At 42.0% G+C, this 27058-nt stretch overlaps 1 protein-coding gene across 3 annotated transcripts in view; it reads left to right on the top strand.

Moving 5' to 3' along the window:
* Window positions 1-27058, top strand: part of HTR4 (5-hydroxytryptamine receptor 4) — a 147815-nt gene that overhangs the window by 54174 nt on the left and 66583 nt on the right. For all 3 annotated transcript variants that reach the window (XM_080674016.1, XM_080674018.1, XM_080674017.1), the window contains exons 3-4: window positions 24769-24894; window positions 26205-26405. In XM_080674016.1, coding sequence (XP_080530142.1) covers window positions 24769-24894; window positions 26205-26405 — 327 coding nt within the window. The remainder of the gene's footprint in view (window positions 1-24768; window positions 24895-26204; window positions 26406-27058) is intronic.

Raw genomic sequence — 27058 nt, forward strand, 5'->3', positions numbered from 1 at the left:
TTGCAGGCCTGGTCCCTCCCAACTGCCCTCCCCTGCTGGCCATCTTGTGGTGGCCATCTTGTGTCCACATGGGGGCAGGATCTTTGACTACATGGGGGAAGCCATCTTGTGTGTTGGAGTGATGGTCAATCTGCATATTACTCTTTTATTAGATAGGTTAGAGGCCTGGTGCACAGGTGGGGGCCAGCTGGTTTTCCCTGAAGGGTGTCCTAGATCAGGGTGGGGGTTCCCTTGGGGCGTGGGGCAGCCTGGGCGAGGGGCCTGTGGTGGTTTGCAGGCCAGCCACGCCCCCCGGTGACCCAAGCGGAGGCCCTGGTATCTGGGATTTATTTATCTTCTACAGCTGAAACTTTGTAGCCTGGAGTGGAGCCAAGCCTTCTGCTTGTTCCGTGGTGGCAGCCATTTCTATTGGGATTTATGTATCTTCTATAATTGAAACTTTGTAGCCTTAAGTGGAGGCCTGGGCCGGCCAGGGTGTGGGGAAAGCTTGGCTTCCTCCATTGCCACAGGCAACCCTAGCCTCCTGCTCTTTCCAGCCCTGTGGCTGCCGCCATTTCTGTTTGGATTTATGTATCTTCTATCATTGAAACTTTGAAGCCTTGAGTGGAGGCCTAGGCTGGCAAGGTCAGGCGGAAAGCTTGGCTTCCTTCATTGCCGGGGAAACCCAAGCCTCCCTCCTGCTCTCTGTGGCGGTAGCCATCTTGGTTGGGTTTATTTGCATATTCGCTCCTGATTGGCTGGTGCGTGTGGCTGCTGGGCGTGGCTTGTGGGTGTAGCAGAGTGGTGGTTAATTTGCATATTACTCTTTTATTATATAGGATTACAAGTATTTTAAATCTGTGTTTATAACTGCAGTGTCTGGATCTCCCATCAGTGATCTATTCTACCATTTGACATGAATTTTGTTACTGGAAGGAAGGAAGGCTACTAGGCAAGCAATCCCCAAAAGTCTGCCACACTACTAGAGAGTAGATTTATTTAAAGTACAAGAGGATTTGGTCAAAATTTATCAATAAATGTTTATTTAATACCCTCCATGTACCAAGGCAGCTTTTAAAATGCTAAACTACTTGGCTTGATGGTTTCACTGACCACTCACCTTCACTGATTTCACTTATTCTGATCTTAACTCCTGGCCTTCTGAGCATCACCTTCCTGTCCCATTTCTTCATCCCCTTTCCCACTCTACCTCAACCTGTATTTCCCTCATTTTCCAAACTGTCCTTATCCCACCTACATTTTTCTCATCCTACTGTTTGCAATACATATATATTAATTTCAGAATCTTCCCTCAGAGTTTACTGGACTCAAACTTGATAGATATTTAAGTAATCCCAAATTAAGCTTCCTCTGCCTCTAAGGGCATTAGTAGAGAGCTTTGAATGCCTGAGTAAGAACTGGATAATACACAGTGAGAGCCAATCAAGGGTTGAAGTTGAGGAGTAACTGAAATTGGGGTTTGCCTCAGGAAGATGAGTCAAGGTTACTTGTTAATGAGTTACTGGTAATTTACCATTTCAATTAAATAATAATAATAAAGAATTTCTCAGACACATCCTGAGACCAGTAGTTGGCCACCATCATCAATCTCATTCTAAGGCACAGGTTGTGCTTGTCACTTAACATGAGTGTCAAATAGCTCTAATCCATACATTCTTGGATTGTTAGACTGCTCATTACCATTTGCTTAATTGCTATGTCCTCAGCTGCTGCTCCAGGTTGTAATAGAAGCACAAATGCCATATGCTGCGATTTATTTGTAGCCACAGACTTTGATCGGAAGTCTGTGGGCTGCTGATTGGTGTCTGAGGCAACCGATCTTCTGTTCTATATTTTTAACTAACTCAGAGAGATAAAAACACGATGCCACAATGATTATTAGTCATGGCAGTAAATAAGTGTCACTAGTCTAACTCATGCAGCCCACAGTTTTATGGATTTTTCTTCCTATAAATGGGTTTCATCATTTTTAGAATTTATATCATTTAAGTTGGAACGATTTTAAAACCATTTTTGAGGATGCTGGAGGGTGGAGAAAGGGTCATAGAAAAATCTAGAAATTCTCTCTCACATCTCACATCTCAAATGAGAGAATAGGAAAGGACAAATTGAATTATTCATACATTTGGAATCAATATTATTTGTTTTGATGAAGGTGATTCATATAAAATGGTCAATCTTATCAAGCCAGTAAATTAATATAATGATATCAGTACAAATTAAAGCCACACAAACAAAGGTTCCTCCTTCTACAAGTATTATGCCATTGCATTGTAGGATTGTTGAACACTTTTCCTGTGTTTGCAGCATTTTATTGCACCTTGTGGGTAGGGTATAACCTGTGTCCTGGGCACTGTTAGTCAGGTTCACCTTGTTGAAGTGTTTTGAAGGGATGGATGTGATGATGCAGATGCCATGGGAAAGGCATTGTCTGGCTTTGAGGGGCAGGAGAGGTGTTACTGGCTCTGATGCCTTTCCCATGATGCAGAGTGTGAGCTGTGGCATCTGTGCCCCACAGTGGTAATGTTGCTGGAATTTTCTCTTGCGCTGTCCCATAATGTTGGTGAGTGTTTTCCTGGTTGGGTTGACTCCAACCCTGACTCTCTGACCTTCCTAGAGATTCTGGAACTTCCTAATGTCCTTTCATAAATATCTTCTCTGCCTAAACTAACTAAAGAAGATTTTGCTACTTGCAACTAGAAATGCTGACTAATACCCCCTGTCTGATGCCATTTGGTTAAAAGAAATTGTTTGCATAGAAAAAAAAAAGTAGTAGTGGTTATTTCTGCCAGGTGGGATTTCTGGAGTCTTCAATCTTTTATGTGTTTGCTTTCCTTTATTTTTTGAAAATTTCTACAATGAGCAACTATTTCTCATGTCAAAGCTTCTGGGCAGTGAATTCATGGGAAAACTCGTCACTTCATAGCACTAACCCATTTGTGGCACATAAGAAATGAGAAATTTTATTGGCTTTCTGAGATTGGGTTGAAATTATTGTCAAAAGTAAGAGTCGTAGCCATAGAACTTCACGGAGAGTTGGGAGGTCAGGTTCTGTGCCAGCTTTGCCTCCAGCTGACTGTGTGACCTGAGTACAACATCACCTTCTTGGGCTCCATCCTTTCATTTACGCCCTGACTGGGCTGGGGTGGACCAGTGACTTTTAAGCTGCGCTCTGTGTCTCCTCCGCATTCCTGGCGAAGGGGAGGAGGAGTACATGTGTCTGGGGCTGCGGTGTCCCACACTTCAAAGTAAGCCAGAGGAGAGTCACAGGTATCTCTCTTGTATGTTAGATTTCAAATTTTCTTTGAAAACCAGTTCCTGACTAGCAAGAAATTAAAAAAAGCTATGGGGCTAAATTACCTCTGAGGTCCTTTCAGTCCTACTATTCTATGATTTCAATTTCGGAATTGCTCCTACTGGAATACCAGGTAGCTTCACACATACACATGCATGCATGCACCACAGAATTACAGAATTTTTAACCCCAACCTTTCACTCTTATAATTTCTAATAGTATTATCAAGAATTTAGGTCTCTGGAAAACAGTATGGGGTTTCCTCAAAAATTTAAAAATGGAACTGCAATTTGACCCAGTAATACCACTTCTAGGAATATATCCCAAGAAAACAGAAACACCAGTCAGAAAGAATATATGCACCCCTATGTTCATAGCAGCACAATTCACCATAGCTAAGATTTGGAAACAGCCTAAGTGCCCATCAAAAGATGAGTGGAATAGAAAACTATGGTACATCTACACAATGGAATACTACGCTGCTATAAAAAGGAGGGAATTCTTACCATTTGCAGCAGCATGGATGGAACTGGAGAGCATTATGCTAAGTGAAATAAGCCAGGCAGTGAAAGAAAAATTCCACATGATCTCACTCATTTATGGATAATAAAGAACATTATAACCTGATAAACAAAAAGATAGATACAGAGGCAGAGAAGCATCGAACAGACTGTCAAATTACAGCGGAAAGGCTGGGGAGTGTTGGGGGTGGGGGCTAAGAGATCAACCGAAAGACTTGTATGCATGAATATAAGCATAACCAATGGACACAAGACACTGGGGGCGGGGTGAGGGCATGTGCTGGGGGGTAGGGGAGGCCGGGGGAAGGTCAATGGGGAAAAAAAGGAGACATATGTACTACTATTTGTAATATTTTAAACAATTAAAAAAAAGAATCTAGTTCTCCTTGAAGAAATCAATTGGTTTAAGACAACAAGCATTTATCTGTTTAAGAGAATTTTATTATTATGTTTGTCTTTGACAGGATACTTGTAAGACAAAATATATTATTATTAGGAATATATTTTATTCTCTGACTGGAATATAAACAATTGAAAGTAATTCTACTAGTACTTTAAAAGTACAGTATTGTTGCCGACTACAATTTAATATGCTTTTGCTACTAAGTATAATGATAAATATTCAAGGAAATTCCATCATCAGGAAAGGTATCATAATAATTCATGCTGAGAAGTTTGTACCTAGATTTACGGATCCACTCATTGGTTTTTCTAGCATATGCAAAATATCTCTGGCGAATTGAAGTAGATTGAAAATTTAGTGCGGTTGAGGCATTGGTCATTTGGAGGCAAGGAGGGGAAATTGGTAGGAGATAAGAGCCTAAAACAGAGATCAGATTTTCAAAGGCCTTAAATTTCATCTTAGACTTTGGATTTTATTTTGAAGTCAACGAAGGGGCAATAAAGGTTTTTAAGAAGAGGAGTGACATTCGATTTGAATTTTAGAAAGAACAGTCAGGCTGCAGTGTAGATAATGAATTAGAGGAGGGAGGTTCACTCTTGTGGCAGAGGGAGTAACTAGCAGGCTTATTTCAGGTCTGAGAGTAAAAATTAACCCGTTTGCATTAGAGGTGGAGGGAAGTAGATGCATTCCAGAAAAGGTAAAGAGATAGAAGCCATAGGACCCACATATTTGGATGAGTGAGCAAGACGAGAGAAGAGAATTCTGCAGCCGGAGGTTCCCCTGTTCCTGACTGCCTTGTTTCTTCCAAGGCTTCCTTAAAGGAACATCATCCTCTCCCAGTTTAGATTCCCACGCAACCTACTCAGAAAGACTAAACAGTGATTAGTTATATAAAGTGACAGAAGAGATACAGATACAAATTAGTGAAGGAGGCTGAAGGCACAGATGTATCATTATGGGGGAGGACCCAGCATCCCACCTTTCAGAGTTCAGCTGGGAGGGAAACCTGAAAAGGTGGGCTCAGCCCAGGCAGCATCGAGATGCTGTTCTGAAAACTCACCACCCAGCTTCCTCCAACAGCCCAGGACCTCGCAGCATCCCTGCCCTGTATCAGGCCAGTGTGGGGTGATACAACCAAGTTTGAGTTCCCATCCTAGATCTGCCACTCCCTTGTTCTGTGACTTTAAACAAGTTACCTTCCTTTTCTAAGCTTCATTTTTAAATGAAGGAAGTGGAACCAGATACTTTCTAAGTTTCTTCCACATCTGCTATCTTATGCTGTTATAAATATATTTAAGAGACTGTCCTCCATGCCACAAAATTAGCTCTGGGTCATTCACTCACGGTCAAGTGGGATCCAGTGCTAAGAGCTGGAGAAATTACATTTTAACCCTAATACAAAAATGGCAAACTCATATGTCTCCAGGGACCAGGGAGGTGACATGAATTTCTGAAGCAGGCAGGTGTGACATAATGGGCGTTGGGGAACTGGAGAGTGTCTGCCTACTGAATGGCATCCACGTGTAAATGTTTCATAAACACTGTGCTGAACAAACAAAAATCTTCTGGGGCTGGATCTGGGCCAAGAGCCATCAGCCCCTGCTGAAAGAAAGGGATGGGATTTCAGGCATCCATCAGGGGAGGCTTAAGAGGACTGGGGGCAGCAGGGAATAAAGAGGGGAGAGCGGTAAGGGCATATTACAGTCAGTCAGCATTTGCTATCTCATACAGCATTCACCTGGCTCAGTGGCCGGCAAACAGCGGCTCGCGAGCCACATGCGGCTCTTTGGCCCCTTGAGTTTTTAGCAAAGGCCAGCTTAGGAGTGCCCTAATTACGGTAATAACAATGTACCTACCTATATAGTTTAAGTTTAAAAAATTTGGCTCTCAAAAGAAATTTCAATCATTGTACTGTTGATATTTGGCTCTGTTGACTAGTGAGTTTGCCGACCACTGACCTGGCTTTTTCGATAGGTCACCTGTGGTGGATTTCACACCCAACCTCACCTTCTGTGCACATTGGTTCAGTTCAGTCAGTTGGACCTTGGGGCGAGTCCTGGGTTTAACTTCCCTCCTACTTTACAGGAAAGGTGGGGAGTATAGATTTGTCCCCAGATCTTTTCTGCATCTTATATTTTATGAAGCTAAATATGAAATGGCTACAGGATTCCTTCATTCATTCACCATACATTGCCAAGCACAGCTCACCATTATTCATTGTCGCCTCAGGAGCCTAGCCTACTAGGGCTGAAAGCATCATTCACGTTCCTTTGACAAAGATTTATTGGGTGGCAATTCTGGTTTCAGGCAATGTTCTGGCCTCTGGAATGCAGCAGTGAGCAAGGCAGACAAGATTTCTGTCCTCATGCAGACCAGCTACAAGCAAGCGAGGGGGGACAATGAGTAAGGTCCTTTCAGTTCGTTTTCTGAGCTAAAAGGAAATTGGTGGGTCAGGGAATCATGTCTTCTAGGAGGTATTAAAAAAAAGGGGGGGGGGCATTCAAGTTAAGACGGAAATGAGGAAAGACTGCCTTCCAAATAAAACCAGGGAGTAGGAGCATCCAGCCGGAGGGGACAACTCGTGTTAAAGTCCTAAAGCAGGACCAAATCTGACAAGTTAGAAGAAATACAACCAAGACCACACTTTCTGCATCATCGAGAGTATGAGAGAGGGTGGCTGAGAAGGGAACAAAAGAGTCAGATTTTGTTTCTCAGGCACCATGGTAAGTAACAAGGCAGACTTTGTGATGATGTATAACAATGTCAGCCCAGGAGTGTTTGGACATGGTCAGATCACTGCAATAGCACTAAGGAGGCTGCAGGTCTATTCTGATATCTGGCACTAACTGAGGTGTGATCTAGATAAGTCTGCAAGCCACTGAACTTCTCCGGGCTTCAGTTTCCTCATGTATCAAACGAGATGGTCACAGCACTTACACCTTAAAGCCTGCCCCACTGCAATATAAGCACTATGAGAACAGGACTCTTCATTCACTTATTTACTGATACAGTTACATGACTAGGATGGTGCTGAACATATATTTATATGTTCAATAAGTGTTGGTTGAAAAGACATTGAGCAGTCTTTCTAGATTTAGCATTTTAGGATTTTTAAGCAATCTGATGAATATTCATTAGCCTTGTTTTGGTAACCTGTGCCTTTCGCACTAATGGATATGAAGTTGTGTGTGTAAAATAGGTCATTGGCTGACCAGTTAGATAGGTTCTGTTATATCCCTGGTCATACATTGGGTAATAATAACATAGTTTCAGAGACAGATTCCTGGATTTAACCAGGCTGCAATAGACTGGGGGCTTGCCTGCACCATTATAAGCACTTTATTTGCATTACATTTTTTTTTTTCATTTTAAAACAATCATGTGAGTTGGAAAAAACTGACACTCAGAGAAGTTAGGTAACTTTCTCAAAGTCAGGTGGTTATCCAGGACTCAAACCCAGGTCTATCTCAGGCAGTGCCTTTAAGCACTATAGAATATTGCTTGTGGAATTACTGTTACTTGTCCTGAAAATAAATATACAAGTAGTTCAGGGCTGGTGAAGGCGGTCAGTGATTTCAAGGATCTATGGTCTTTCTAGCTTTTAATTTTGTTGTCCTGTATATAAGCCTGCTATTGCTCCAGACATCAGATTCAAGTTCAAGGGGAAGAGTGGAGTGGAGATGATTCACCAATATCCATCCTTTTGCTCCAGGAAGCAAAAGACTTCCCCAACCCCCCCAGCCGACTTCTGCTTGTTGGCTAAAGTTGTATCTTGTCACCCCTGACAGCAGGGAGATTGGAAAAGAGAGGAACTTGATGGAGCTGGGCGTATTGGTGCCTCAGACAAAGCTGAGGTTCTGCCACCCAGGAAGATGAAGATCATGGCTGCTGGGAAGGTAGTTGCCAGTGTCTGCTGTGCCTCTGTGGGTCATTGGGCCACAGGATTGTCACAGGGAATCTCTGCTTATTCAGGAGTACTTTAAAGCTATGAGGAGCTATTTTCACTTTATAATTACGGAGGCCCAGTGCATGAATTTGTGCACGGGTGGGGTCCCTCGGCCTGGCCAGCAATCGGGGCTGGCCTGCCTGGGGGAGGACCATGGGAGGTTGGTTGGCCCCGGGAGGTTGGCTGTGGGAGCGCACTGACCACCAGGGGGCAGCTCCTGCATTGAGCGTCTACCCCCTGGTGGTCAGTGCTCATCATAGCGACCAGTTGACTGGTCGTTCGGTCATTCAGTCGCTTAGGCTTTTATATACTAGGTGTACCGGTTAATAATGCAGATTTTGTAATTAAAGAAAACACGATAATTTCAAGAGAAACATCAAAAGTGCTTTATTCAAAGTAATGTCCATTGCTACTACATATTTCCTCCATCTTTCAGGTAATTTGTGGATACCGTCCCTATAGAACTTTTCTTGTTTTGAGGCAAACCATTCAGAGACCCAGTTTTCCACTTCTTCATACGTTTTGAAGTGCTGCTCAGAAAGTGCGTGTGCCATTGATTGGAACAAGTGGTAATCTGAAGGAACAAGGTCTGGTGAATATGGTGGATAAGTTAATATTTCCCAGGCAAGATCTTTTAAGGTGTCTTTAACTGGTTTTGATGTGTGTGATGGTGCGTTATCATGAAACAAAATTACTTTGCCATGTCTTCTGGCCCATTCTGGTCATTTTATGATCAAAGCATGGTTCAAATTGACCTGGATGTTCTTTGTCTTTCACATTGAAATCATCACTTTTAAAGCATTTAAACCAGCGTTCACAAGTATCTTGAGATGGAGTATGTTCACCATAAGCTTCCCGAAGTATACAATAACTTTCAGCAGCACTTTTCTTCAAAATAAAGTAATGAATTAAAACTTCCTGCAAATGCTCTTTTTTTGGCATGGAATTCGACATTTTTAAGTGTAAAAATATCTGTGATGTTAACACCTTCAGAAAAGAAGTTTTGAAGCTTATTGTCAATCCAACAAAATAGCATACATATCAAATCACATATATATCAACATATGTGTAACTTCATCTATTGAAAAAAATCTGCATTATTAACCGGTACACCTAATACATAGATACACACACACACTCAGAATGGAAGAACTTGGTCACTAAGTAGAGCCGTGGGGACTGTAAACCAGATGCCAGGTGGGGTCATGTAATTAGAAAGGTCACAGCACTGAGCGAGTGGACTCCTGATGTCCATCTAGCCCTGGTTCTGCCATGACCTCATGACTTTAAGAAAATCCTTCCCTCCATTTTTCCATCAGTACCTAAAAGGAAGAGTTTGAACCAGATGAAATCTAAAGCTTATTTGAGTACCGCTCTTCACTGATCTCATTTACATCACTTACGGATTGACACTTGAGAAAAATGGTGTTAGTTTAATAGGCCCCAAATGTTTTATATGCTGTTATAAGATTTAAGAGAGCTTTCAAATACTATGTGTCTCCACTGAAAGCCTGGGTAAGATGGAACAAAATAAATGAGAGGGAAAATTAGAGAAAGGAAGTTGTATACCCAGAAAACAGATCAAATGGAAATGCTAACAGGACTGCGTTTTGCACTAGGCAATGACAATTCCACCATCAAGTTGGTGTTAAGAGGCTGGGATTCTGGTATAGTCTGTTCCAGGACTCGAGCTTCAACAGCAGCTCTTCCTGAGCTAAGAAGCAGCAAAAACAAACAAACAAACAAAAAACAACAACAAAAAAACAGGCATCTTCCTAGGGAACAGTGGCTCCTCAGAAATGCCTTGTAAAGTGCTTATCATCGCCATGGTCTTTGCCAGAACTGTGTGAAGAGTGGGTGCATGGCAGCTTTTGGGGTTCTCCTTCCTAATACAAAAGTGATGATGATGATGATAATGATGATGGTGGTGGTGATGGCAGCTTGTATTTATGAGTGCTCATCAAATATGCTAGAGCTTATAATAACTGCTTCACAGATATTACCTCTGAGCTTCAGTTTCTTTATCTATAAAATGTGGGTAATAATAATCTTTGCCTTACTCTTTAATATAATGAACTAGAGGCCCAGTGCATGAAATTCATGCATGGGGGTGGGGGGGAGTCCCTCAGCCCAGCCTGCACCCTCTCCAATCCGGGACTCCTTGGGGGATGTCCGACTGCTGGTTTAGGCAGGGATCATGCCTAAACTGGTAGTCGGACATCCCTCTCACAATCCTGGACCACTGGCGCCTATTTGCTCACCTGCCTGCCTGCCTGATCACCCCTTACTGCCCCCCCTGCTGGCTTGGTAGCCCCAACTGCCCGCCCTCACGGGCCTAGTCACCCCTCACTGCCCTCCCCCACCAGCCTAATTGCCCCCAACTGCCCCCCCCCCCCCTGCTGGCTGGTAGCCCCCAACAGTCCCCCTCTGCCAGCCTGGTCGCCCCTAACTACCCACACCCCCCCCCTGGCCTGGTCACCTCTTACTGCCCCCCCCCTGATGGCCTGGTTGTCCCCAACTGCCCCCTCTTCTGGCCTGGTTGCCCCTAACTGCCCCCCCCCCCCATTGGCCTGGTCACCCCACATAGCCTGCTTGTACAGTCGTTTGGTCTTCCCTCACTAACACCCCTGCTGGCCTGGTCATAGGCAGCCATCTTGTGAGGATGTGAGGGTTAATTTGTATATTACCTCTTTATTATATATAGATCATTGTTAGGGACCCAATCAGCACCCAAGCAGTTTCTGTAGGCTCATTTCAAAAGCGTTGATGAAATGATAGATTTAAAAAAATGGAAACAGAGGACCTAATTCTGGCTATCGTCAGTACTTGGAAGCTTTTGTCATTGCTTCTTGTATCCAGTTGACTATATAGTGAGCACCACTGTCCCCCTTGTATCCCTGAGGCTCATAGTACCAAGTGGCGTGCTGTGAATGGCAGAATTCTAAGATGTCCCCCATGATTTCCTGCTCCCCAGAGTACACACTCTTTCTACTTTGTATTCAGTTGAACACTAATCTAGGTACTGCTATGAAGGGATTTTGCAGATGTAATTAAGGTTCCAAATTAGTGAACCTTAAAATAGGGTGATTATCCCACTTCCAGGTGGGAGCCTTTCATTACCAGTTGCACTCACACACATCCTCCCATTCCTCAAGTTCCCCTTTCCTCTAGCATGGTGCCTGGCAACATTAAGATGGTGGCCCCTCCTACTCCATCAGTCTGGGTCTCTGAGTGAGTATGATGAGCAGACTTCACTGACCACCCACAATAGGCATGTACAGTGAAGGAAAACTAAGCCTTTATTTAAAGTGGTGAAGATTAGGGGGTTGTTACCAGAGTATAACCTAGCCCAGTGGTCGGCAAACCGCGGCTCGTGAGCCACATGCAGCTCTTTGGCCCCTTGAGTTTATAGTAAAGGCCAGCTTAGGAGTACCCTAATTAAGTTAATAACAATGTACCTACCTATATAGTTTAAGTTTAAAAAATTTGGCTCTCAAAAGAAATTTCAATCGTTGTACTGTTGATATTTGGCTCTGTTGACTAATAAGTTTGCCGACCACTGACCTAGCCCATTCTGATTGACATAATGATGATTGAGGACCATTCTCAGAAACCTTCTCAATATAACATTCAACTATACAAATCGATTGAACTGTTGATGTGAGAAGCAAGGAATTTGTCATTTTCTCTGTGTTTGAATTGAATTCTGCCTTCCAGAGTCTTCCCTCCTGGGTGCAGTCATACTCTTTAGAGCTACAACACAGTGTTTCAGAGATTGAAGTTAGCTACCCCAACACTTGAGCCTTTTGGTCTTTAGGTTAAAATCCCTATTTCTTCAGCTATTTTACTGGCAATTCAGGGAATAATTCAAAGTCCTTTGAAAAATGTTCTGGTTTACTCTGTCTAGATATTTTTTAGTGTCTCTGGATGATCATTACCCAAGACAATTCTCAGGTACCCTTAGATTTCTAGCAACTTTAGCATCCAGATCTTTAAGATCTCATAACCTGCTTAGGGTGTGTCATGTTTTAAAGTGAGAAGGGTGAGGGATAGTAAAAAAGTGTTTGAATATCCCAAGAGGGTCAAAGAATTGATGGCATCAAAATGCTAAAGGAATGAGTTCTAAAGATAGGAAATTGTGTTTAGAGTGAGATATTTAAAATTTAGATTTTGAGGATTTGCATCTAATGGTAATGACAAGTTCAAGGTTTGAACATTGGAGTAACTGAGGAAGTATGAAGCACAAGCTCATTGGAGGAGAGCAGGTTTGAGAATTTGTAATTTTCAAAGGAGTTATCAGAGTAAGAGGTACGCCCTGGCTGCTGTGGCTTTGTTGGTTGAGCATCATCCCGTCCACCCACCGAAAGGTCACCGGTTCGATTCCATCAGGGCCCATACTCAGGGGTCGGTTTCGATCCCTGGTCGATTACTTCTCTCTTCCTATCTCTCTAAAATCAATGAAAACATATTTAAATAAAAGCATTAGAGGTAAACATTTATATTTATCTGTGTTTCAGGTGATTTATTTTAACTTTTAGATTACCTTCATAAGTCATGCTATTGATTATTAAATTATCTCTAATGTTTTAGGACATTTATCCTAGTATACCATGGGCTCTGGAGTTCAGAAGACCTAGGTTCAAATCCTGAATATACTACTTACCCGTTATGTGACTTAGGGTACATCAATTCAAATTTTGGAGTCTCAGTTTCTTCATCTGTAATTGAATACAGTAGTAACACCTATCTTCATAGGCTTGTTTTGGCAAGAGAATGCATTAATACTTGAAAAACAGAAGTCTTTCTGGCACATGGTGGCACTTAGATAATGATAACTATTCTTTATCCCATTATTATTAAAGCAGAGAGGCCAAAGCGGCCTGAAGGATTGGAAAGCTGCCTCCGTCAACCCTAAAAGGGTTTCCTTATTACATTACATTACATTAGACTACATTACATTACGTTACACATTGCTTCCTAGCATTTATTTTCAAGCTATCCACAAAATTAATTTTTCTATCTCAGCAATTTCTAGCACATGGACACATTTCTACCCCATAAATTATTCTGAGAAAGAATAACACACACACATCAGAATCACACAAATTCGATTTGCCAATATTCTCAAACTAGATATTCATAAGATAATGAAATACAGCTTTTTATGGAAGATGTGTGCTGTAGCTGTTAAAAAATCCTTCAGGGCTCTAAATGAGAGAAGCTCAAAACGAGAGCATTCTCTTTCTGATTTTCTTAATAGAGAAGTAGTTTGCAGCCTCTGTCTCTGTTCGGTTACTCTCTTTGACACTCCCTGCTCTTCTTTAACAGCACGTGTCCAGAGTTGATAAATCAGGAACACTGCAGAGCTTTCATTTTAGACAAGACACCCGGAGTTCAGGAAAAGAAAACAGCCAAGCACTTGGGGTCATTATGCTTTTCTAGACCAATGGTTCTCAATCATATCCGATCAACCACTAACCTACTCTTCTAAAACAAATGTTTTATAACACTCCTTGACTGTCCTAAAATGAAATCATGAGTAATATAAACTATCTGCACACAATTAAAAACGTACCCACATAATGCCTTAACTGGAGTACAGAAAGCAATAACGTGAAAGTGATTTATAATAAAACAATATGTACCAGTATTTCATAATATAAATGCTCACTCACAGTAAAAAACATAATGAAGCAGCCAGATACCTATGCTTGTACCTTAAATCACTGTGAAATGTGACAGCTACTAGCAAAGCCCAGCACAAGTGTTGGCAACTCCACACCATGAATGGCATTGTTGGTGACATATAGATGATACTTCATCTGAACCAAATGAAAGCATAATTTTCCCTTCGTTTTATTACTATAAATTACTATGCAAAAATACTTGTGTTTATATGTAAAAGATGTTAAGTTCTAAATTAGCTAATTATAAACAAAATTTTTCACTCACACAAATGGCTGATAGGACATTCTACAATCATGGAGAATATGGGATGGTATTTTTTTTTTTTAATTGAGAGATTGCCCCTCATATTGTAATGTCCCCTGTCCTTGTCCTCCCCCGAAATGCCGGTGGTGTTCCTCAGTCATTACCACAACCCAATGCCTCACAAATATTTCAGACAGTCTCTAGGGGTGGCATCATGTCTACTGAGAGCCAGGTTCTAAATAGGTTGACTGGAGTACTAGTGAAAAGGTCTTTAAATTACTAAGGCCAAAGGCCATCCTCAAAAATAAAATTTCATATTGTCCCTCTACACTCCAGACATGTTAAAATGCAAATCTGATCCTGTCACCTCCCATGTCAACTTTAAAACATGATAGACCTCAATACTTAGCCCTGCCCCCACCCCCTCCTGATCTGACCCTTATTGGCCTCATGGGCTGCTGCCTCCCCTGGCTGCCTGCATTCCAGTGGTGCTGGTCTCCTGTCAGCTGTGGGAGTAAGTCATGTTGTCACTGCTGTGCTTCCCGCTCTGGCCCCTGACATTTTCTGCCTCTTCTCAGCCAAGTCTGATTCTTCCTTTAAATTGCAGTTCAATTATCACTCCCTCAGGAAGGTGTTTTCTGATCTCCCATCAGGGTCAGTGTCACCCTGTGCATTTCTTCTCATCGTCTCCACGACAGCTGTAATTTTGCAGACATGCAATTATAGGATTTATGTCTGCTCCGGTAGCCTCTGAGCTCTCAGAATGGAGGAACCACTTCTTCTTTCTCTTCTCAGTGACTAAAATAGAGTGATTCTCAGATATTCCGTTGAGCGAATATACAAATGACTGAGTAGATAAAGGCATGGCTGAATGAACAAAGGAGCAAACATATGCCTGTAGTGACGCCCACATTCCTTGGCCAAGCCTTGTTGACTCAGTGAGATTGTTTGTTTTCTAGTTAGAGCAGAGCTCACACCCAAGGCTTAGAGAAATGAATGCTCTCAAGTGGGGCCTGTCTGGCAAGAGCAGTATGCTATCTTTCTCATGTGAAGTGAGAGGGCTGTGAGTTTGCTGGAAGTGTAAGAGAAAGGGGATTCATCGAACAGGGAGTTCCTTAGTTCAACAAGTAATACCTAAATATATTCTTGTAGTTTCAAATTCCAGTAATACCCAACATGAAAAAGTCCCCCATCAACTTCCACTCCCCTGCCCAAAATATTTATCATTAACAATTGGTTGTGCACTCTTATGGCCATAGCCTCTGAATAGATATATTGATATCATACATATCGTTCCATCTCTCCCAGTTTTTATTTTCTTTCCAATTCTTATGGTATTATATTAAGTGTATTGGTGTACGATTTTTTTCATGTAATCATGTGTCTGGAAGATATTTTATTCTTTTAATAACTTTATTGCTTATATATGTAAAGATATGAGTATATGTACATATATGCTTTTCATTAAAAAATAAAATATCTCAAAGATAACAAAAGCTGCTGAGAATAATGAAAGAATGCCTCTGTACCCACTATCCAGCTTAATATATAAACTATTACAAATGCTTACTGTTGAAATCTCCTCCTGATAAACCTCTCTTTCTGCCCCTACTCCACAATCACTTCCTTGGTTTCATAGTTTATGAACCCAACACATGTCTTTATATTTTTATTATATATATATGGATCCCTTCGCATTCTTTTTAACATCTGTATAATATCTAAGTATACAAGTGGCATGATTTAATTAATTGCCCAGATTGGTGGACATTTATATTACTTGCAAGTGTTCATTCTAGTATTACTCAGTGTGATGGCAAACCATCTCAAGAGCGGTGAGTAGGGAAGAGACATGTTCCAACATAAGCATTTTACAAAGCTCATCCTTTCTACTGGGTGAAGAGTAGGTTGTATGTACAAAACAGTGGACCCAGGTGGTGTGGCTCTGTTGATTGGGCATCGTCCCATGCACCAAAAGGTTGCGGTTTGATTCCATCAGCACATATGTTCAGGTTGCAGGCTCCATCCCCTGTCAGGGGGTAGGGTGGGGCATGCAGGAGCAGCTGATTGATGTTTCACTCTCACATCGATGTTTCTCTCTCTCTCTCTCTCTCCCTTCCTATCTCTCTAAACATCTATTTTAAAATGTTAAGAAAATAAAATAGTGGAAGCATGAAGGCCTTTGCCATCACCCAGGTAAAGCATGATGTAGCTAAAACAAGATGGTAATGGTGGAGGAGCTGGGAAAAGGTCAGAAGAGGAGACATTTCTAAGAAGTAATAGGGTTTGTTGATATACGTGAGGTATGGAGACCTGTTAAGAATTACTCCAAGGTTTTTGGCCTAAGCAACTGAAAAAATAGATTTGCTGCATATTTTCATCAGAAACAGATTTGGGGTGAAGAAAATCAAGAGTTCAGTTTTGGAAATGTTAAATTGAACTGTATAATAGACTGATAACCGAAGACAGGGTAGGCAGTCATGGCTGTAGTAATCTAGGCAAAAATAGCAGAAAGGCCTGCATTAGGGTATTGACAGCAGACTGGAGGGAAGTGAAGAGATTTGAGGTACTCACAATATAAACGAACAAACAAAACAGAAATAGACTCACAGATACAGGGAACAGACTGATGGTTGTCAGCAGGGAAGGGGTGTGGAGGATAGGTTGAAAAGGTGAAGGGACCAAGGGGTACAGATTGGTAGTTACAAACCAGGCATGGGATATAAAGTACAGCATCGGGAATATAGTCAATGATATTGTAATAACTGTGGATGGTGCCAGGTAGGCGCTGGAAATATCAGGGGGATCACTTTGTAAAGTATCTGATTGTCTGACCACTGTGCTGTACAGCTGAAACTAAGGCAAAATAATATTGAATGTAAATTGTAATTGAAAAAAATTAATTTTAAGAAAAGAGATACTCAAAATAAATAATGATTTAGATAAAGGAGAAGGAAGAAATGGAGTAGAGGCCTGTTTTCTGGCTTGGTCAACTGGAACGATGCCACTTTCCACTTGGTGAGAAAATCCAGAGAAATGAATGACTTCCGTTAAATAGGTTCCTTGTAGTAGGCTCTTAGAGGCCTTCGTGTCTCTATACCATATTCTTCTTTAGACCAAACTTACCTGTTTCCAAAAGAGTAGGGGTCATCAAACTTGCTTCGTAAAGGGAAGGAGAATAAACAGTTTCAGCTTTTGTGGGCCATACGTCTCTGCTGTAATGACTCAGCTATGCCTTTGCAGTCGAAAGCAGCCCTAGAAAATGCATAAGCGATTGAGTGCGACTGTGTTCCTAGTGAACTTTTATTTACAAAAGCAGGCAGCGGGCTGGACTTGGCCCCTTGGCTGATGTTTGGCAGCTCCTTCAATCGGCAACACTAGCAGTTCCTTCTTTCATCTGAGCATAAGATTCTTACATTGTCAAAAGCAGAGGTGAAAAGAGAAATCGTAATACTTAGCAAGAGCAAGCCAGGACTCTAGCAAATTATGCAGAATTGTATCCATTAGCCATTGGGTCCAGAGACAGAAGCCACGTATAGCAAGGGAATGGGGAGCAGGTCTTTGTCAGAGTATGGGAAATTCTGCTTTTCCTTGAGCCCTCAGCCTTAGGGTAAATGATTGACCACACTGGAGAGGCCCCGTGGAGTTCACGTTTTCCACTGGGCTGGATTTCTCATAACCACAAGAACAAGTTCAAGGAAATGATCAGCCAAATACTGAAAACATGCCACGTGTTTTATTCCAAAGGAAGCCTTTTCAGTACCTGATGAACATTTCAGTACGCTGAACAATTTGGGTAAAGGGATGTTTGCAAAATGAATCAGAGACCCTGCACTTAATCTGCATATAAAGGAAAAAATACATTGTAAAGAAAAGAATCTATCTCTGGAACTGTTTGCTCAGTTTAAATTTTGAAAGACTGGATTTTCTTAAAGTGAGACACACCTCGAGGGTATCATTTCCTGGCACTATCACTGAGCGTTGGAGTTCCAAGAAGAATGGAAGCCCTGGTCATTAACATACTCTGAGGCAGTGAGAATCTTCCGTGTGGACCTCAGCTTGTCACTGCAGTTTGGCTTGCCTTTACATTCAGGCAAGGCCTCAGAGAACAGTGTCTTTGATCCTGATGATGTCCTTTGTGTTCCTTGCTGCTTTGAACTTCACTATACTCTATATACAGACAGATCCTCTTTGGGCTTTGAAGTTTTTCTCATGCTCAATATGTGTGACCTTTGAGGCCCTGGAAAAGTCTATGAAGCACTTGCTACAAGAATTTCCTTCCACGTGTTTACATTTGAAAAATACCTGACTTCATCAGCTGTGTATCACCCCCTCCACCCTGAGCACTCTCCTCTACAGAGTATTCAATACCAATCAAAAGAGTTCTTTCAGAACTTAATAGAAACTCCATGACACATTATTTCCATCCTATAAGGATTTATTCTTTTCCCCTACCATTTTCTATAGCCAGCATATATTTACAAGGCATATTAAAATGTCATCATCAACATTTTGGATACTAAATTTCTAGACAAAAAGTAAAACTTTAGCTTGTCTTTTTTTTAACGGAAATTTGTTCAATTTCAAATGAGCATCTCTAATATTTAGTGGGAAAAGCACTGGACCTGTAAGAATGTGCAGGTCTAAATAGTTGTAGAATCTCACGTCTCCTAAGCATCTGAGCACCCATCTCTTCTGAAAAAAAAGGGGGTGGGCATTGTGACATTAAATTGCATGATAATTGTGAAGATGAAATGAGCCAAGATGGAAAAACTCCTTAGTTCCTTGTTTGCCATATGGTAGGTGCTTGATAAATCAATGTCAAAATCTACCCACTTTTAAGCAGGAAGTTCTAAACCTAGGAGCAAAAGAAAGTAATTTGCAGTGGAGAGATGAGGGTTAGGGTAAAGGGCCTCCTTTGCGATGCTCTAGGTCAATTTCCTCAAAGTCCACAGACCAGTAGCATCAGCATCACCTAGGACCTTGTTAGAAGTACAAGCTTTGGGGCCCCACCCCAGATGTACTGAAATGTGAGTGGATCCAGCCATCTGTGTTTTAACCAGTGTTCCCCGATTACCTAAAGTTTCCCTCTAACCCAGTTGTTCTCAATCACACCATCATGTTAATGCCTCTGATAATCACACTACACCAACCTGACTCATGAACCTGCAGCATGAGCATCACTGAGGCGCATGAGCCTTTTGAGAAATGCAGAACTCCAGACTCCATCCCAGACCAAAATAATCAGAATCCGCATTTTACCAATATCCCCAACAGATTCATCTGAACAGTAAAGTTTGGGAGGGTGACTTTGATAACACTGATCACAAACTGTATTTCTTATTTTTTTGGTTGCGCACTTGCTATCTGTTTCTTTAGTCTCATGCCCATAAATAAGGCAGGGACTTTGTCCAGGTTCTTTACTGTCATATCCCAGCACTTAGCACGCATCTTTTTGTTTGTTTGTTTAAATATATTTTTATTGACTTCAGAAAGGAAGGGAAATGGAGAGAGAGCGATAGAAACATCAATGATGAGAAAGCATCGTTGATTGGCTGCCACCTGCACACCCCCTACTGGGGATCGAGCCCACAACCAGGGCATGTGCCCTTGACTGGAATCGAACCTGGGACCCTTCAGTCCACAGGCTGGCACTCTATCTACAGAGCCAAACCAGCTAGGGCTAACACATATCTTGACATACAGTTGGCAATCAGTACATATTTGATAAATGAAGCATTTAATCTGATTTCCTCAATTGATCCATGAAGAAGCTCAGAAAGCTCAGAAAAGGCAAGTGACATTTGGAAGTTACATAACTTATGAACAAGACCAATGCAAAAAGAAGAAGGGAAAGGGGAAGGAGGACGGAAAGGGGAAGGGGAGTGGGGAGGGGAAGGGGAAGGGGAAGGGGAAGGGGAAAGGGAAAAGAAAATTATTCTTGACTCCTAAGGAAATATATTGGTTCTGGGTGATATAACAAAGCATAACCCAAAACATCCTTAGCTATTGTCCCTGTATGGGCTTTTAATGTCAATAACAGTGATTATTTATTTATAATGTACTTTGTCATTTACAGTTCACTTTCACATATGCTAACCTATGTGGAAATTTACCCAGAATTATTGTTGTAGGTTTTCTTTTTTAAGAACAGAGAAAATGGCCCTAACTGGTTTGGCTCAGTGGATAGAGCGTTGGCCTGCGAACTCAAGGGTCCCAGGTTCAATTCCGGTCAAGGACATGTACCTTGGTTGCGGGCACATACCCAGTAGGGAGTGTGCAGGAGGCAGCTGATCGATGTTTCTCTCTCATGGATGTTTCTAACTCTCTATCCCTCTCGCTTCCTCTCTGTAAAAAATCAATAAAATATATATATATATATATATATATATATATATATATATATATATATATATATATTTTAAAGAGAACAGAGAAAATGGAAAACAGAGCCAGCAAGTTTGTGGAGTTTCTTTATTAATGGATCAATAGATTACTGAAAAAGAAAAAGAAAAAAAGAAGAAGAAGAAGAAGAAAAAGTAAAATTTCCCATAAGACTAATTGTCAAAGAACCCAGTTAGTGGAGCAGGCATGGCTCTTTGGTCAGATGGGAGCTGTCTGGTAGTGGTTGACAGTATTCTTGGAGGATGTCAAAGGTAACCCAAGGGTCTAACATAGATTTAGCAGAAGTGGTTCCTAATTTATTTTAATCATCATTACTGGACTTAACATTTGGTTCAACGGACAGTTCTGTCTAATTAAAAATGTTCCTTCTATGGTTAAATTGTGCTTGTCACTCACAGTTTAAAGTTTAGCTATTTCTAGCTCCTAATTGGCATGCCACAAATGAACCATAGCATTGAACTTGGGGTTCTCTGACCCTGACATTCTCATCTGGCTTGAAATGTACCTTCTCTGGAGCCAGAAATGTTCACCACAGACCCTGAATCTGCTTTTTCTCTTCTACAAGAGGAAAGGCAGTGCAGGGGAGATGGTTCTAATACTGAGGCTCTTGTTGATGGACATGTTCAGACCATTGTCCATAGACAAGAGCAAGACCTACGATCAGCCAATCTCACTTGCTTCCAATATAGGAGTCCTATACAATATCCTGACATATGGCCATCCAGGTATTCTTTTTATTGTGATAAATTATACATAACATAAAATGTATCATTAATACATAAAATAGCCCATGTAAATGTACTTCAATGACAGTAAGTACATTCACAATGGTGTGCAACCACCACCACTATCCATTTTCAGAATTTTTTTATTGCCCCAAACAGAAACTCTGAATTCATTAAGTAATTCCCCATTCCCTCCTCCCTTCCACCAGCCCCTGGTAACCACAATTCTACTTTCTCTATTAATTTACCTATTGTAGGCTCTTCATATATGTGGAATCATACAATATTTGTCTTTTTGTGTTGGGTTTATTTCACTTGGCACAATATTTTCAAGGTTTAATCCATGTTATAGCATGTATCAGAAATTTATGACTGAGTAAAATTCCATAGTGTATGTATACCACATTGTGTCGATCTGTTTATCTCTTGATGGACACTTGGGTTGTTTCCATCTTTGGGCTATTGTGAATAATGCTTCCATGAACATTGGTGTATATGTATCTATTCATGTCCCTGCTTTCAATTCTTTGGGGTATATACTTAGGACTGGAAGTGCTCAATCATAGGGTCAATCTATATTTAGCCTTTTGAGAAACCACCGAACTGTTTTCCACAGTAGCTGCACCATTTGACATCACCACCAGCAATCCACAAAGGTTCCAGTCTCTCCGCATTCTCACCAACATTTGTTATTTTTCACTCTTGTTTTGTTTTTATGATAGCCACCCTAATGGGTGTGAAGTGGTAGCTCATGGACATCTAGTCATTCTTAAACACTTCCTAAGCTGGAGCTCAACACAGCACCAGGAAGCTATTGCAGATCACCCTTAGTTGTTAGAAAGTTCTCATTAGCCATTTCTAAATCTTGCCTTCCTTCAGCAGGGATTGGTTGCACAACAGAATCACTTAGGAACTTGAAAAAAGTCCAATATTTAGGCTGCAACCCAGGATGATTAAATCAGCCCTAACATTAACGTTCCTAAGGCTCCTCGGGTCATTTCAATATGTAGCCAAAGCTGAGAACCTACTCAATTCAAAGCCTGCTGCTCACTCATCTCATTTTCTTACACAACCTTCAGGGCATAAAGTGCGACAAACCTAGCACTGAGCCTTCTCTGACGACCCCTATTAAAAGCACTGCCCTCTCTGGCAGTCCTGTCCTGCTTGCCTTCTAGAATTTTTGCTATAGAGCTGACATTCTCCATACATTCTTCTTACCTATCCATTGCCCGCTCTCTGTTTTGCTCATTTCTGCTTCCCTAGGACATACAACAATGCCTAGTGCCGAGAAGGTGCTGAGAAAGAATTGTTGAATGCGTGCATGTACAAATCTCTTCTTTCAAATGACAGCCCTTCAGATGTTAAAAATAGCTTTTGTGTCTCCTACTGGGGCTTCTCTAGGGAAAATCTTCTCTGTACCTTCCATCCATTTTCAAAGACATTGAAGGATAAACCTCATCATTACGAATACAATATGCCTTTCTTTCACTCAATAAGCAAATAATTGAGCACTTCCTATGTACTACACACACCTATACACTACACACACGGTAGAGTAGACTGTGCCTGACACTGGAAATTGTGCTGGAACAGATAAGTGAAGTGAAATCTGTGGGGCTGGGGCACAGACAAGCATCAGTAGCAGAAGTCATTTCAGGTAACAGTCATTGCTATAAAGAAAACAAGTTTCAGAAGGGCTCTGAGTAGGAGCCGCTGAGAAGGACAAGGAAAAAAACCACTATCACCTCCTTCGTTAGACACTTTACCTCAATTAACATGGCCCAAGGTAAGATTAATTTTGGGTAGCCACATCACCCTGTTAAGGTCGTTTTCCTCATTGAATTAAATCTTCCCTGCCCAGTATTTGTACTGCTGATAGCTGGAATTTAGATATAGAAGAGTGATTTAGATGAATATACCTAGAATTTCTTTTCATCTGAACCCTAGGCATACAGACGTCAATTCATCCACCAGTCAGTCAGTCAATCAGTTAAGAAAAACACTTGTCAGCAGAGTGGAGGGATGCTCTGGTTCTTCAACCACTGTGACAGTGCTGCCTTGTTCTAGTCAGCATCTTGTCTTTCGTGCAAGGTCAGTTTGGGACAAGGTCAGAGCCAGAACTTGGTGGGCTGCTGCCATTTGGGGCCAGCAGCTATCTTGGTTTCCAGTCAAAGGAGCTCAGTGAGGACAGACATCTCTTGATTCTGGAGACTCTGTGGTTCCAGGAGTGGGCTCACGAGGCAAGCAGCCCCTTTCACAGCAGCCACTGAAATGCTCTGACAACTTAGCTCCTCTCTCCAGGCCTCAGTTACTTGTATTGATATGTGGGGTTAGGGTCTGGGAATTTTAAGGTCCTTTGAAACTTCCATTTAAAAACCATTTTTAATGCTCTAATAGAAATACAACTTTTTTTTCTGAAGCTTCTTAATAATTGCAGACATTATGCTTTTATTGATGGGAACACTCACTTCCAAGTTAATAAAACAAAACGATTCATACTTAGGACAGCAGGGTTCATAGAATCATATCAGATGCCAAAATTGACAAGAACACAAATTTGAACTGTTATGGTGGGCAACAAAAGAAATGTGGTTCAGGGCAGTGAAATGAGTTCTTATATTTAATGATCAGCTGCTATCTTTCCAGACTTCACAGAATCTGAGACCAGTTTTTTCAGGTCAGCTACATAAGAACAATCTTCAAGCCAAGACCTGTGCCCGAGACAGCCTGCCTGTACACAGCAGCTTCTGCATGGGCCAGGCTGGGGTCCTGAAAACAAGGGCCTTTGTACTCATGCAGACCTGGTTCAAGTTACTGTCATTCATCTGTCCAACACCATCTTTCCTTCACTCAGGAAATGTGAATAACACATGGGCGTTGAATTTATCAGTGGATAAACCATATGAGGCACCTGCTTCGTGGAGCTTACTGGGTGGGTAGGTGCATAAAACAGGAACCACCCAAATACATTTCTCAGCATAAACTGAGGAAGTGCTCTGAAGGAAAGCCATGAGCTCTCTGGTGGAGAATAACTGCAATCTCAGGGTAGTTCATTCAAGTCTGAGCCTCGTCCTCCCTGTTTTGTAGGGTTTAACGAAGACCGTGGTCGGCACACTGCGGCTCTGTTGACTAATGAGGTTGCCGACCACTGCCTTAGGGAAAAACACTTAAAAAACATTTTAATAATGTACTAATGTCTTTAACCTGAAGTCAAAACTTCTGGGTAATGGTAATGCCTTACGCAGTGGTCAGCAAACTCATTAGTCAACAGAGCGGCAAACCGCGGCTCGCAAGCCGCATGTGGCTCGCGAGCCGCAGTTTGCCGACCGTTGAACTAAGATATCATATAAAGTGACAGGTGCAGACAATGGCATATAATAGGTGCATAATTATTCTGTGTTGCAGCTGCTTATAGTGAAGTTCCCTTCCTGAAGATGAATGAAGAAAAGATTAATTTTCTTGCCTGTGTGTCAAGGTTTCCTTTAATCTCTGTGTGTGTGTGTGTGTGTGTGTGTGTGTGTGTGTGTCTGTCTGTCTTCCAGTTCCAAGGAGGGTTTTCGGTCAGTGGAGAAGGTCGTGCTGCTCACGTTTCTCTCCGCGGTTATCCTGATGGCCATCTTGGGGAACCTTCTGGTGATGGTGGCCGTGTGCAGGGACCGGCAGCTCAGGTAAGTAGCATGAGGAAGCCTCACGAAGCAGGAAGCCTGGGTGGTGTTTTCGGCTCTCCCTGGAGAGTCAGGGTCTGCACTTATCATTTCCATTATAGTTTGTACTTATGAAAGGGAAAAATACATGGGGACGATGTTTGGAAATAGAGCAAGGGGGAAAGATCATACATCGCCCCCCAACTCGAACATGACCAGCGTAAACACTTAAGTGCATTTCCATCCTGTCTTTTTTCCTATGTTTAACTTTGTTAGGTTTTTTTAAGAAGTTTGTGATCACTGTATGTACATATGTTGAGAGCACATCTAATCTATCCTCCCCACTTATCAATCAGTTCAGAGAAGAGCTGGCCGATAGTGACTGGTCTAGGATTTAAACCCGTGTCTTCTCTTTCCACTTCATCATTCTGAACCCTGGCTGCCATTAAGATCACCTGAAGACCTTTTTTGAATTGATACTATGTGGTATAAGTATATCCCAGACAATATTTGGGACATACTTATACTAAACAATTATTCATTGTTAATCTGAAATGCAAATTTAACTGGGTACCCTGTGTTTTATCTGGCAACCCTGGGTGTGGATGGGAGTAGTAATCACCCCAAATCCCTGAACTAATTGATCTGGGGTGATACCTCGGCATCAATATTTATGAAAATCCACTGGGTGATTGCAGCGTGCAGCCTGGATGAAAAGCCACCAGACAGCCATAAAAAGGATAAAGGATGTAGTCCTGCCTCATCTACTGCCTTCCTTTCTAAGCAAGACACGCATTAATCCAGTGATGATGCAACAGATATAAAAGCACACTTCTGTAGGTCTCACAAATGTGAGGCACGTGCTAGTCAGTGTGAGAGTAGAAAGTAGTGGAATTCGACACCGTCTATGAGGGGGCACCTTGGCAGGTTCCCTGGGAATGACCAAACTGAGGCCTGCAAGCCTGGTGAGGGGTAGTTAAGCCCATGGAAAGGAGAGAGCGCCCTGTACAAAGGCGCTTGGGCGGAGCTCCCTCCACAGGGACTCTAATCAGGCCGTGTGGCCAGAGGGGAGAGGAAGGGAGGGTTCTGGGTGCAAGAGGAATCTGGAATATTCAGAAGTGGCCGGATCACACAGGGTCTCCCCAGCCATGTCGCAGAGAGAAACAACCTCATAAGCTACGTTACACGTTTGACTTTTTTTTCTTTTTCCTCCCGCCCTCCTTTCCTCCTTTCTTTGCTTTCCTTTCCTCTGCTCTTCTCTCTGGCTCCTTTCTCCCTAACCTCCTTCCTTTGCCCCCTCCCCCCGCCTCGTCCTTATACTTTTTCGCTCACAGGAAAATAAAAACCAACTATTTCATTGTTTCTCTTGCCTTTGCGGATCTGCTGGTCTCCGTGCTGGTGATGCCCTTTGGTGCCATTGAGCTGGTTCAGGACATCTGGATCTACGGGGAAATGTTTTGCCTCGTCCGGACTTCTCTAGACGTCCTGCTCACCACGGCATCAATTTTTCACTTGTGCTGCATTTCTCTGGACAGGTAAGGACAGAGCAGCGTGCACAGCGGAGCTGGAGACAATGGCCTGATGACTGTTGGGATGTGTCTTTCTTTCTTCCCTGATTCATTTAGAAATGAATCTTAGATAGTAAATCTGGTTATTCACTTACCCATTCACTTCTCAGTCTTTGCAGAGGGCATTCTCTGAGGCCCTGTGGACAGAGATTAGAAAGGCCTAGACCTTCCCTGCAAAGAGCTTACAGTCCAGGTAGAGACAGGTACCAGCCATCAAGGTCACCGGAGAGCTCTAACTTGTGTCCAGGTAGCATGAACAAAGTGCTTGAGGGAGCTGAGTGGCAAGAATGAATACATCTGCCTGTAGGCTGCAGGGGTGGTTCAGAAGGGTAGTGCTCTGTGTTTGAACATGACCTTCTCCTGAAAATGTGTCTGTATCCTAATTGTAGGTGTATGCCTGTGACTGTAGAGACTGTTTTCCAGAAAGTTAAAGATGATAATAAAATCCCCAATAATTGTTTGGTTTGGGGACCCAAGGCTAGCATTTCATTCTGTTGCATCATCTTGTTCTTTTTCTTCACATTTGACTTCAGAAGGCCTAATGACCTCCATCTTTGCCTTATTCATGGAGATGTAGGTGTATTAGTTGTACCAGTACTTTTGATTTTCTGATTCCTGCT

Source organism: Plecotus auritus (assembly GCF_963455305.1).
Source record: "Plecotus auritus genome assembly, chromosome: 6".
Classification (NCBI taxonomy): domain Eukaryota; kingdom Metazoa; phylum Chordata; class Mammalia; order Chiroptera; family Vespertilionidae; genus Plecotus; species Plecotus auritus.